The sequence below is a fragment of the Penaeus vannamei genome, chromosome 43 (assembly GCF_042767895.1).
Source record: "Penaeus vannamei isolate JL-2024 chromosome 43, ASM4276789v1, whole genome shotgun sequence".
NCBI classification, from domain to species: domain Eukaryota; kingdom Metazoa; phylum Arthropoda; class Malacostraca; order Decapoda; family Penaeidae; genus Penaeus; species Penaeus vannamei.
In genome coordinates this window covers 14,408,713-14,421,212 of record NC_091591.1, presented here as the reverse complement: position 1 = coordinate 14,421,212, position 12,500 = coordinate 14,408,713, and the positions used below count along the sequence as shown (strand labels likewise).

The following is a 12,500-nucleotide window of genomic DNA, read 5'->3' as shown; positions in this document are numbered from 1 at the left end:
TTTACCTCGTTTCTGCTTCACATTTCTATCCTATTCTCTTCGATTGCGATCTTTCCCGGCGTCCTTGACTAGGGTTGCTATCCCTGCACCTGATCCTCGGCTTAAATTAATGGAATATCAGCTGTTCTTCGTGTTCATGGACAGTCGTGTTGGTATTTGCTTCTCTGTTCCATTCAGCTTTTGTCTTCTTAACTGGTATTAAGGGCGCCTTTCTCTTAACTTACTATATAACATCGCTATTAAATATTCACTCTTACCAAGATAAAACATTTGCACTTCCATTCTGCTATTGTCTTTTTGATTGGGACTAATTGCACCATTATTTAATCTCCTATATAATAAGAACAGTTAAATATTCATATTCACTGTTATCAGACTATAACATTTTTCTTCCGTCCGTTTCTTCACCTCTTCTCTTAACCTGCTAAATAACATCGCCAACTATTAAAGATTCGCTATTACCAAGATAAAACATTTGCACTTCAATTCTGCTATTGTCCTTTTAACTGGTACTAATTACACAATTATTTAATCTCCTATATAATAAGAACAGTTAAATATTTACTATTATCAGACTGTAACATTTTTCTTCCGTCCGTTTCTTCACCTATTCTCTTAACCTACTATATAATATCGCCAACTATTAAAGATTCGCCATTACCAAGATAAAACATTTGCACCCATTCTGCTATTGTATTTTAACTGGTAGTAATTACACCATTATTTAACTTCCTATATAATAAGAACAGTTAAATATTCACTATTATCAAACTATAACATTTATCTTCCGTCCGTTTCTTCACCTCTTCTTGAACATCTCAAACTCCTGCCAACCTTTGTCATCGCATCTTCTTCCCCGTTGATGTCGTGTTTCATTCCCCTTCCCTGATGGGGTTTCCTGCCCTTCGGAACCACTCAGGAACACCACTCAACGTTGCTCGAAACTGCCGATTCCTGGCGCTCTTGAAACGGATTAAATCGATTTATCTCCAGCTGTTTAGGGATTGGACGCAGCCAGAGGACTACATACTGTCGAGGAAACAGATTCACAAAGGTGTGCTTTCCTCTTAGATTATCTTAAAACAAGAATTGCATTTTGTTTCCACGTTTCTCTTTGGGACCATTCAGCTTTTTTTCCTATTCTCTTAATATAGCAATTAAATCAATAACATTTATATATACAAGAAATATATAAGTATAAATTGACTCTAAGTTATATGTACAAAGGTATTAAGTAGTTATGAAGAAATTAATGTTCATTAAACAATTTCAAGTAGTTTGGCATCATTGTCTTTAGCATTCGAGTTCACATAAAAAGTATTATTGTAATAATCATTGTCTTTTTCATCGGTAAACATACTGCAATACATTTACTATCTACTATCAGTACTGTAAATCAGTCTGCAATCAGTTGAAGTTACACAATAGTTGGCCTTTATTTACACAAGGAGAGCGAACGTGTACGTATATAAACTGATATAATGATGACGAGACGACAAAAAAGGAGGACAGGAGATTTCCACTTTGCCTTTCCTTACCTCGCGTCCTCCCTGTATGTCCCGCTGTCAATAATCTATTCAGTTTATGATTCCCACCATCGCATTCCGTTTCGCTCCACGATATCGCATTCCTTGTCAGCTCCTCTCCGCGTGCATTTCAAAATCTCTCGGGGTTTGTTTTCATGTTGCTGTCATTCTCTCTCTTATGACTGTTTTGTCTTTTATTCTTTTCTTCTTCCGGCTCATTTTCTTTGGTGCTTATGTTTCCTCTTTCATATTATACTCTTCCATTCCTCTCACTCTTACCCCTTGCCTTTTCTTTCGTTATTCTAACAATATGTATTTATTTTGTTTCTGTTTCTATAAATCTTTCTCCTTTCCCCCTCCTTCCCTGCTCCCAGTAATTAATTAATCGTAGCATTCTCGCTTCCAAAGAGATTAATCCTTTGATCATGTTGGCAGGAGCTGTTGTCAAAATTCTCAGTCTGTTGTTTCGTTGTTCTCCGTATTACACAACTCTGATTTTGGAACTATAATTATTGTACTTTCATGTAGCCCGAACGACAGGGCATGCCTTAACAGGTAGATCACTTGAAAGCGAATTTTGATGCCAGTGTGTCCCCAGATATTAACTACATTTACCAAGGTGGATGATGCCAATTAGAGCGATAATTTGAAGTGAGATCTGTGGTGTCAGGTGCATAATTGTTTTTTTCAGGCCACTTGCATTTCCCGTGTTGCAGATTCTCCACTTTCTGACAAAAGCTATTTGCAATATCATTTCCCTTCGTCCAGAAATTAAAAGAAAAACAAGTAACAGGGAGATGAGACTTTCAGTTGAGTATTCATTGGATAAAAGAAATATCTAAGCATTTGATTCGTGACCCTAATCAAGTTATGATTTCAATGAAATATACAGATATCTACCGATATCTGTGCAGTGAAACGGTAACGCACCTGCCATCGACGCACCTGTCCTCAACGCACTTGCCATCAACGCACCTGTTCTCAACGCACCTGCCATCAACGCACCTGCCATCAACGCATTTGCCATCAACGCACCTGTCATCAACGCACCTGTCCTCATCGCACCTGTCCTCATCGCACCTGTCATCAACGCACCTGTCATCAACACTCTTGTCATCAACGCACCTGTCCTCATCGCACCTGTCCTCAACGCACCTGCCATCAACGCACCTGCCATCAACGCACCTGCCATCAACGCACCTGTCATCAACGCACCTGTCATCAACGCACCTGTCATCAACGCACCTGTCATCAACGCACCTGTTCTCAACGCACCTGTCATCAACGCACCTGTCATCAACGCACCTGTCATCAACGCACCTGCCATCAACGCACCTGCCATCAACGCACCTGTCCTCAACGCACCTGTCATCAACGCACCTGTCATCAACGCACCTGCCATCAACGCACCTGCCATCAACGCACCTGCCATCAACGCACCTGTCATCAACGCACCTGCCATCAACGCACCTGTCCTCAACGCACCTGCCATCAACGCACCTGTCATCAACACTCTTGTCATCAACGCACCTGTCCTCAACGCACCTGCCATCAACGCACCTGCCATCAACGCACCTGTCCTCAACGCACCTGTCCTCAACGCACCTGTCCTCAACGCACCTGTCCTCAACGCACCTGTCATCAACGCACCTGCCATCAACGCACCTGTCCTCAACGCACCTGTCCTCAACGCACCTGTCATCAACGCACCTGCCATCAACGCACCTGTTCTCAACGCACCTGCCATCAACGCACCTGCCATCAACGCACCTGCCATCAACGCACCTGCCATCAACGCACCTGTCATCAACGCACCTGCCATCAACGCACCTGCCATCAACGCACCTGCCATCAACGCACCTGTCATCAACACTCTTGTCATCAACGCACCTGTCCTCAACGCACCTGCCATCAACGCACCTGTCCTCAACGCACTTGTCCTCATCGCACCTGTCATCAACGCACCTGTTGTCAGCGCACCTGCCATCAACGCACCTGTTGTCAGCGCACCTGTCATCAACGCACCTGTTGTCAGCGCACCTGTCATCAACGCACCTGTTGTCAGCGCACCTGTCATCAACGCACCTGTTGTCAGCGCACCTGCCATCAACGCACCTGTTGTCAGCGCACCTGTCATCAACGCACCTGCCATCAACGCACCTGTCCTCAACGCACCTGTCCTCATCGCACCTGTCCTCAACGCACCTGTTCTCAACGCACCTGCCATCAACGCACCTGTCATCAGTGCATTTGCCATCAACGCACCTTTCCTCAACGCACCTGCCATCAACCCACCTGTCCTCAACGCACCTGTCCTCAACGCACCTGCCCTCAACGCACCTGCCATCAACGCACCTGTCATCAACGCACCTGTCATCAACGCACCTGTCATCAACGCACCTGCCCTCAACGCACCTGCCATCAACGCACCTGTCATCAACGCACCTGTCCTCAACGCACCTGCCATCAACGCACCTGTCATCAACGCACCTGTCCTCAACGCACCTGTCATCAATGCACCTGTCCTCAACGCACCTGTCCTCAACGCACCTGTCATCAACGCACCTGCCATCAACGCACCTGCCATCAACGCACCTGCCATCAACGCACCTGTCCTCAACGCACCTGTCCTCAACGCACCTGTCCTCAACGCACCTGCCATCAACGCACCTGTCATCAACACTCTTGTCATCAACGCACCTGTCCTCAACGCACCTACCATCAACGCACCTGCCATCAACGCACCTGTCCTCAACGCACCTGTCCTCAACGCACCTGTCATCAACGCACCTGTCCTCAACGCACCTGTCCTCAACGCACCTGTCCTCAACGCACCTGTCATCAACGCACCTGCCATCAACGCACCTGCCATCAACGCACCTGCCATCAACGCACCTGCCATCAACGCACCTGCCATCAACGCACCTGTCATCAACGCACCTGCCATCAACGCACCTGCCATCAACGCACCTGCCATCAACGCACCTGTCATCAACACTCTTGTCATCAACGCACCTGTCCTCAACGCACCTGCCATCAACGCACCTGCCATCAACGCACCTGTCCTCAACGCACCTGTCATCTACGCACCTGCCATCAACGCACCTGTCCTCAACGCACCTGTCCTCAACGCACCTGTCCTCAACGCACCTGTCATCAACGCACCTGCCATCAACGCACCTGTTCTCAACGCACCTGCCATCAACGCACCTGCCATCAACGCACCTGTCCTCAACGCACCTGTCCTCAACGCACCTGCCATCAACGCACCTGCCATCAACGCACCTGTCCTCAACGCACCTGTCATCAACGCACCTGCCATCAACGCACCTGTTCTCAACGCACCTGCCATCAACGCACCTGCCATCAACGCACCTGTCCTCAACGCACCTGTCCTCAACGCACCTGTCATCAACGCACCTGCCATCAACGCACCTGCCATCAACGCACCTGCCATCAACGCACCTGTCCTCAACGCACCTGTCATCAACGCACCTGCCATCAACGCACCTGTCCTCAACGCACCTGTCATCAACGCACCTGTCATCAACGCACCTGTCCTCAACGCACCTGCCATCAACGCACCTGTCATCAACGCACCTGTCATCAACGCACCTGTCCTCAACGCACCTGTTCTCAACGCACCTGTCCTCAACGCACCTGTCCTCAACGCACCTGTCCTCAACGCACCTGTTCTCAGCGCACCTGTCCTCAACGCACCTGTTCTCAGCGCACCTGTCCTCAACGCACCTGCCATCAACGCACCTGTCATCAACGCACCTGTTGTCAGCGCACCTGTCATCAACGCACCTGCCATCAACGCACCTGCCATCAACGCACCTGTCATCAACGCACCTGCCATCAACGCACCTGCCATCAACGCACCTGCCATCAACGCACCTGTCCTCAACACTCTTGTCATCAACGCACCTGTCCTCAACGCACCTGCCATCAACGCACCTGCCATCAACGCACCTGTCCTCAACGCACCTGTCATCTACGCACCTGCCATCAACGCACCTGTCCTCAACGCACCTGTCCTCAACGCACCTGTCCTCAACGCACCTGTCATCAACGCACCTGCCATCAACGCACCTGTTCTCAACGCACCTGCCATCAACGCACCTGCCATCAACGCACCTGTCCTCAACGCACCTGTCCTCAACGCACCTGTCCTCAACGCACCTGCCATCAACGCACCTGCCATCAACGCACCTGTCCTCAACGCACCTGTCATCAACGCACCTGCCATCAACGCAACTGCCATCAACGCACCTGTCCTCAACGCAACTGCCATCAACGCAACTGCCATCAACGCACCTGTCCTCAACGCACCTGTCATCAACGCACCTGTCATCAACGCACCTGCCATCAACGCAACTGCCATCAACGCACCTGCCATCAACGCACCTGCCATCAACGCACCTGTCCTCAACGCACCTGCCATCAACGCACCTGCCATCAACGCACCTATTCTCATCACACCTGCCATCAACGCACCTGTTCTCAACGCACCTGCCATCAACGCACCTGCCATCAACACTGCAATGTTGTTTATTCGAAGGCAATTCTCATTTAACTGGACATGGAAATGAGGCCAACTGGGAGGAAGGAAAAAGCGTGCACGGTTTGCTTTTGAAGTTGCTCATTCCCCTTCGCGCCTTTCATGCACGCGTCGCACCGAACGCTCTCCCTGCATGACCCTCTCAGCTGACGGAGCAGCGACTCGCCAGCGGACTTTCATGAATGGCTGATCCCTTCGTCCTCGATCGAGACGGAACGACAACAAGGCGCAGGATTACGCGGCATTTGCAGGATGTTAGTGCATTCAAAATTTTTTTTTACATACAACAGCACACCAGCATACACACACGCATACGCACACATACGCAAAAATCACACACGCATACGCACACATACGCAAAAATCACACACGCATACGCACACATACGCAAAAATCACACACGCATACGCACACATACGCAAAAATCACACACGCATACGCACACATATGCAAGAATCACACACGCATACGCACACATACGCAAAAATCACACACGCATACGCACACATAAGCAAAAATCGCACACGCATACGCACACATACGCAAAAATCACACACGCATACGCACACATACGCAAAAATCACACACGCATACGCACACATACGCAAAAATCACACACGCATACGCACACATACGCAAAAATCACACACGCATACGCAAACATACACACATACACATATAACTAACTGTAAGGGTAAACTAATTCATTTACACTGTAAAGGGTTAGTGATGGTTTCACTATACAAATATGTAAATGAGTGATTGTGAGTAAGCATTCGATACAAAAGTGACGTCGACGATAACATTTTATTGTGTTTGCTCAAAAAATAGGACAGCTTATTGTTGTTCAAGAAGTCTTATTCTTATTTCGTTCTGGTGAATGTATTTCAATTATATATATATATATATATATATATATATATATATATATATATATATATATATATATATATATATATATATATATATATACATATATATACATATATATATATATATATATATATATATATATATATATATATATACATATATATATATATTTTTTTTTATATATGTATATATATACATATTTATATATATATTTATATATATATATATATATATATATATATATATGTATGTATGTGTGTGTGTGTGTGTGTGTGTGTGTGTGTGTGTGTGTGTGTGTATGTGTGTGTGTATATATATATATATATATATATATATATATATATATATATATATATATATACATATATATATATATACATATATATACATATATATGTATGTATATATACATATATATGTATATATGTATATATATATATATATATATATATATATATATATATATTTATATATATATACATATATACATATATATGTATATATACATACATATATATATATATATATATATATATATATATATATATATATATATATATATATATATATATATATATATATATGTGTATATGTGTATATATATATATATATATATATATATGTATATATATATATATATATATATATATATGTATATATATATATATATATATATATATATATATATATATATTTAATAAGATTACAGATAAACTGATTTGCTCTTACGTGTGATTCAAGTAGAGATGACAATAAATGACATGATACATATTTCAATTAACTTCGGAAACCTGAGTGATTGTCCAGTACATAATAAGCGTCAGTGAAACGATAATTTCTTTTATTGATTTGATTTTATTACTGTCTCTAAATTTATTAATTTTCTAGAATTGTCAGTCTTGTAATTGCTTCCTTCCTGTGCATCTATCGCTGTGTCATGTAATTGCAAGTTGTATGCCGTTTTCCAAGTATGAATTATTGCACTATCATCCAATTTTGATCCAAAGGATTCTCATCAGATATGTATTCCGGTTAACGAGTTTGTGTGCATGATTATCCTTGCAAATAACATCAATAATGTAATGAAGATAAAGTTGTTAACAATAATGATATAATATAATACTGTTATCATTATAAATAATAATGAGAACGTTTATACGCAATTGATAGTATTTTCAGAAGAACTAATAATAATGTTATTAAAGAAGATGATAGTAATCATATTGACAAAGGATAATTGTGATGATAGTGAAGATATACATAAGAATAACACTGATAAGAATAATATTTTTTGGAAGGAATATCTAACACAGAGACAAGATTACGATTTGATGTTAAATGAAAAAAGAAAAAAAATAAAGTACAGAAGGTTTTAGTCAGACGGAATAAACCTGCCGGCCGTGAAGGAGGGAAAGTTTGACAGATATGTCATATGGAAAAGGTTAAAACAAGGTAAACGGAAATTACAGAACGTGAAAAGGGAAGCATAAGAGAGACTGGTTAAAGTGAAGAGTTGGGGAAATACTGGAAACTAAGGGAGGTGATGGAAAGAGCAAAGGCATATGACACTGCGTATTGCCAGTGACAAGACACACTGGTACTTACCTTTGTCTAGATAGAAGGAAAAGGGTAATTATAGAAGTTAAAATGACTATTAACTATGTTTAGTTTAATCTGCTATGTCAGACAGGTTATAGGAAAAAGATACAGCGACTTAGCGTCTCAGAGAGAGAGAGAGAGAGAGAGATACAGATGGATATACACATATACATATATACAAATACACACACACACACACACACACACACACACCAAGACAATAAGAATGAAAATGAAAAACAAAGTAACTGAAGCCACAAATGCATGTAAGTGAACAATGGAACAAATCCTTTGAAAACTAGAGATAATATTTTCTAGATTTTGCGGCGAAGGAAGTGAGAAGGAAGTTAGCGGAAAGTCTGGCTCGCACGTTAAAAATAGACAGAGAAAAATGAAGAAAATGTAAGTCATACTGTTTAGCATGACAGTCAGGTGAAAATAGATGAGAGTATATTTGGCCAAAAGACGGAGAAAATCAAAAGGAAAGTTACCTTGATTGAAAGAATTCTTGGGAAATAACAAGACAACTGCTGAAGAAGGTTAAGGCTTAAATACCCTGAGGTGAAGGTTGTCTTTCCATAAACTTTTCATACACTATCATATCCAGCAGAAATACAGACAGCTGTTTGAGATCTGATGCTATTGCTAGTGATTATCGTTATCATAAAAATAATGCAATTAAGATGAAAAATATGAACTAAGATGTTGACTCTAATAACTGCAAGAATGATGATGATAATGACAGTGATAATATTGATAATAAAACACAACCATAGCAATAATTTAAGCATTGATAATGGATTTCATAGCAGTTTGATAATACTAATAAAGCGAATACTATCAAGAATCAGAATATCAAATGCTTCCTTGCCTGTGACTCAATTCCCCTCAAATGACTGTCGATGTCCAGTAAACCCAAATCACAGCATGAAAGCAATTCCAAGTTTCAGGCATGTTCCAGGTACAAAAAAGAGAAATCCAATTAAAAGTCCATTGCCTTATTTATTTATTATTTTTTTTTTTTTCATTTGTGCGATTTTTGACCAGATGGCTGCTATGTAAAGAGAGAACCTGGCGATCTAATAGAAGTACAACTTTATCATTTCCATTTCCTTTTTGTTTTGTTTTTTTCTTTCAGTTTTTCCCGTTCACGACGATATATTATTATCATTTATCACGTTATCGTCTGAATTGCAAGAAAAGAAGGAAGAAAAAAGAAAGAAAAACACGATGTCATCATACCAAAGATGAGATCGGTCAATAATGCCCAAGTGAGGATACGAACTACCCTATGGAATTGCACAGAAACGTCCCATATTAACATTATTACCAAACCTTGTGAAGGCTAAACAACATTACCTGGAAGAACACATTCACGAACCTGTATATCGGTTTACGAGAAGCACAAAGCCAAAGCCTTGCTAATGGGAAGTATAGGGTGTGAGTAACAGCTTCTGTAACCTGGAAAATAAGCTGAAAGGGGCCTCGTTGTAACCTTGTTTGCCACTGCACTCGTTTGAAGGCCGCCTCACGGGGCTAGAATGGGCTACGCAACATGGATTGTACCTTTTTGATTGTTTTTTTTTTTTTCGCGGAGAGATAAACATAGTGCGACTGAAAATCACATTTCCTTCATAGATAATGATTTCTGCATTATGTTAAAATTAGTAATACCATATTCAGTGTCAAGAAAAAAAAATATTTATATATACATAAAAAACAATTTAGTGATTAATCTATTCATATATATATATATATATATATATATATATATATATATATATATATATATATATATATATATATATATATATATATATATATATATATTCATATATATATAAATATATAAATATATAAATATATACAAATACACATCTGTTTGTATGTATATATATATATATATATATATATATATATATATATATATATATATATATATATATATGTCTGTGTGTGTATGTGTGTCTAGGTGTATATATATATATATATATATATATATATATATATATATATATATATATATATATATATATATATATATATATATATATATTCGCATACACGCCTATATAGATTTATTCACATACAGTCGTACACACATACACACACACAATATATATACATATATATATATATATATATATATATATATATATATATATATATATATATATATATATATATACATACATGTATATATATATATATATATATATATTTATATATACATATATATATGTAATGTATATATATATATATATGTATATATATACATTATACAGATACATATATATTCATTTTCTATGTGTGTGTGTGTTATGTATTTGTATATCGTGAGTATGAGTATATCTGTGTACATATTTACATATATATATACATATATGTATAAATATACATATATATATATGTATATATATATATATATATATACGTATATAATTAATATGTAATGCAGATATAACATATCTATGTAATAAACACAAACACACATGCACACGCACGCACACGCACACATACATATATATAGATAGATAGATAATCTGTCTTTGTAGATTTTTTTTTTTTTTCCAAGTAATGGTATATTGACTTACAGCTCACGACCTATAATTCACAACCTCACACGCCAACCATTCGATTCAGAGAACGTACGAACGTAAATGAAAATCACTGAAATGCCAGATTTATTACGTAATTCTGATGAAAACGTAATATTGGAACGTCAGCTCTCGTGCCTTGCCTTTGTCAATATTCATTCCCGTTTTGTACCCTGTCTTTTTGACATAATAACCGCTCTGGCCGAATCACTTTGGATTTGCCCAATCTACTCAAACCATTTTCTAAACCCGGACTGCGCTGCGAATGGCCGTTTGAAAATGGGTCAAATAATCCGCTATTTCTGATGCGATTCTGCCAGATGAATAATTCGCATTCAGCATGAAGCGAACCGATCCTCGTGTTAATATGGATAGGCATGCCTGCAGTATATATGTGTGTGTGTGTTGAGTGTGTGTGTGTGTGTGTGTGTGTGTGTGTGTGTGTGTGTGTGTGTGTGTGTGTGTGAACTTTATACTCATACATGTGTTTGTTTCGGTATATAGATAAATATTTGTACATGAGTGCATGCGGATGTGTAGATGTACAATCGGCTACGATTGAGAGGTTATCGTATGTTAAGTTGCCAGGAACCACTATTGTCAACAGACAGTAAACAAAGAAATAATTCCATCAAGAATCACTCAACTATGAGTACCAGAATGTAGTGTATTTTTCTTGCGCGGGGAATATTACATTTTTTCATGCGCGATAAACATCATTTTGTCTACATTTGCGCAGTCGGATCTGCGGACGGATGATGAAGCAAGAGCGGGGAAAGGTCAAAAGAATTTTCGCGGAAGATGATTTAAAAAGAACTAAGCGTGCCTGGAAAGTTACCCGATAACTGCATTTGCTAGGACAGAATTTGATCAGCTAATTTTTGCTACCTGCTCAGACCAAACTCTACAGTCTGGTTTGAGTAGATAAGGCAATGTCTATGGAATCAATATCGTTCGTAGTTGCTCACTCCTTTCTTATATATATATATATATATATATATATATATATATATATATATATATATATATATATTTATATATATATCTGTGTGTGTGTGTGTGTGTGTGTGTGTGTGTGTGTGTGTGTGTGTGTACATGCATTTATATATAAATATATACAAATATATATATGTGTGTGTGTGTGTACATGCATTTATATATAAATATATACAAATATATATATGTATATATACAAAGGATGGAATAATGCGCTACCTCGTTTATATCATGAATATATTAACCTCTCCGATCGGAGCTAGGTGGCGCCTGGTTGCACGATCCTTTTAGCGGGTGGTGGCCTAGTGGATAGAGTGTCTGTCTTGCAATCTCTAGCCACGGCGG

General features: G+C 39.6%; 1 protein-coding gene across 1 annotated transcript; it reads right to left on the bottom strand.

The window, feature by feature from the left end:
- Positions 1-30: 30 nt before the first annotated feature.
- On the bottom strand, positions 31-11,538 carry LOC138860806 (tenascin-like). Its single transcript, XM_070119147.1, has 11 exons — positions 11,397-11,538; positions 9,893-9,983; positions 5,952-6,068; positions 5,742-5,861; positions 5,067-5,531; positions 4,452-4,616; positions 4,137-4,316; positions 3,327-3,866; positions 2,967-3,131; positions 2,457-2,741; positions 31-100 (listed from the first exon to the last, which is right to left on the bottom strand). The coding sequence occupies exons 1-11, from the start codon at positions 11,536-11,538 to the stop codon at positions 31-33; spliced, it is 2,340 nt and encodes a 779-aa protein (XP_069975248.1).
- Positions 11,539-12,500: the final 962 nt, after the last annotated feature.

Excerpts from the sequence above, each read along its gene's own strand:
- LOC138860806 (XM_070119147.1), bottom strand. The coding sequence starts at position 11,538 with ATGCCTATCCATATTAACACGAGGATCGGTTCGCTTCATGCTGAATGC. Across the intron at positions 3,867-4,136 it reads GACAGGTGCGTTGAGGACAG|GTGCGTTGAGGGCAGGTGCG; the intron begins GTGCGTTGATGG and ends CGTTGATGGCAG. Across the intron at positions 3,132-3,326 it reads GGCAGGTGCGTTGATGACAG|GTGCGTTGAGGACAGGTGCG; the intron begins GTGCGTTGATGG and ends CGTTGAGGACAG.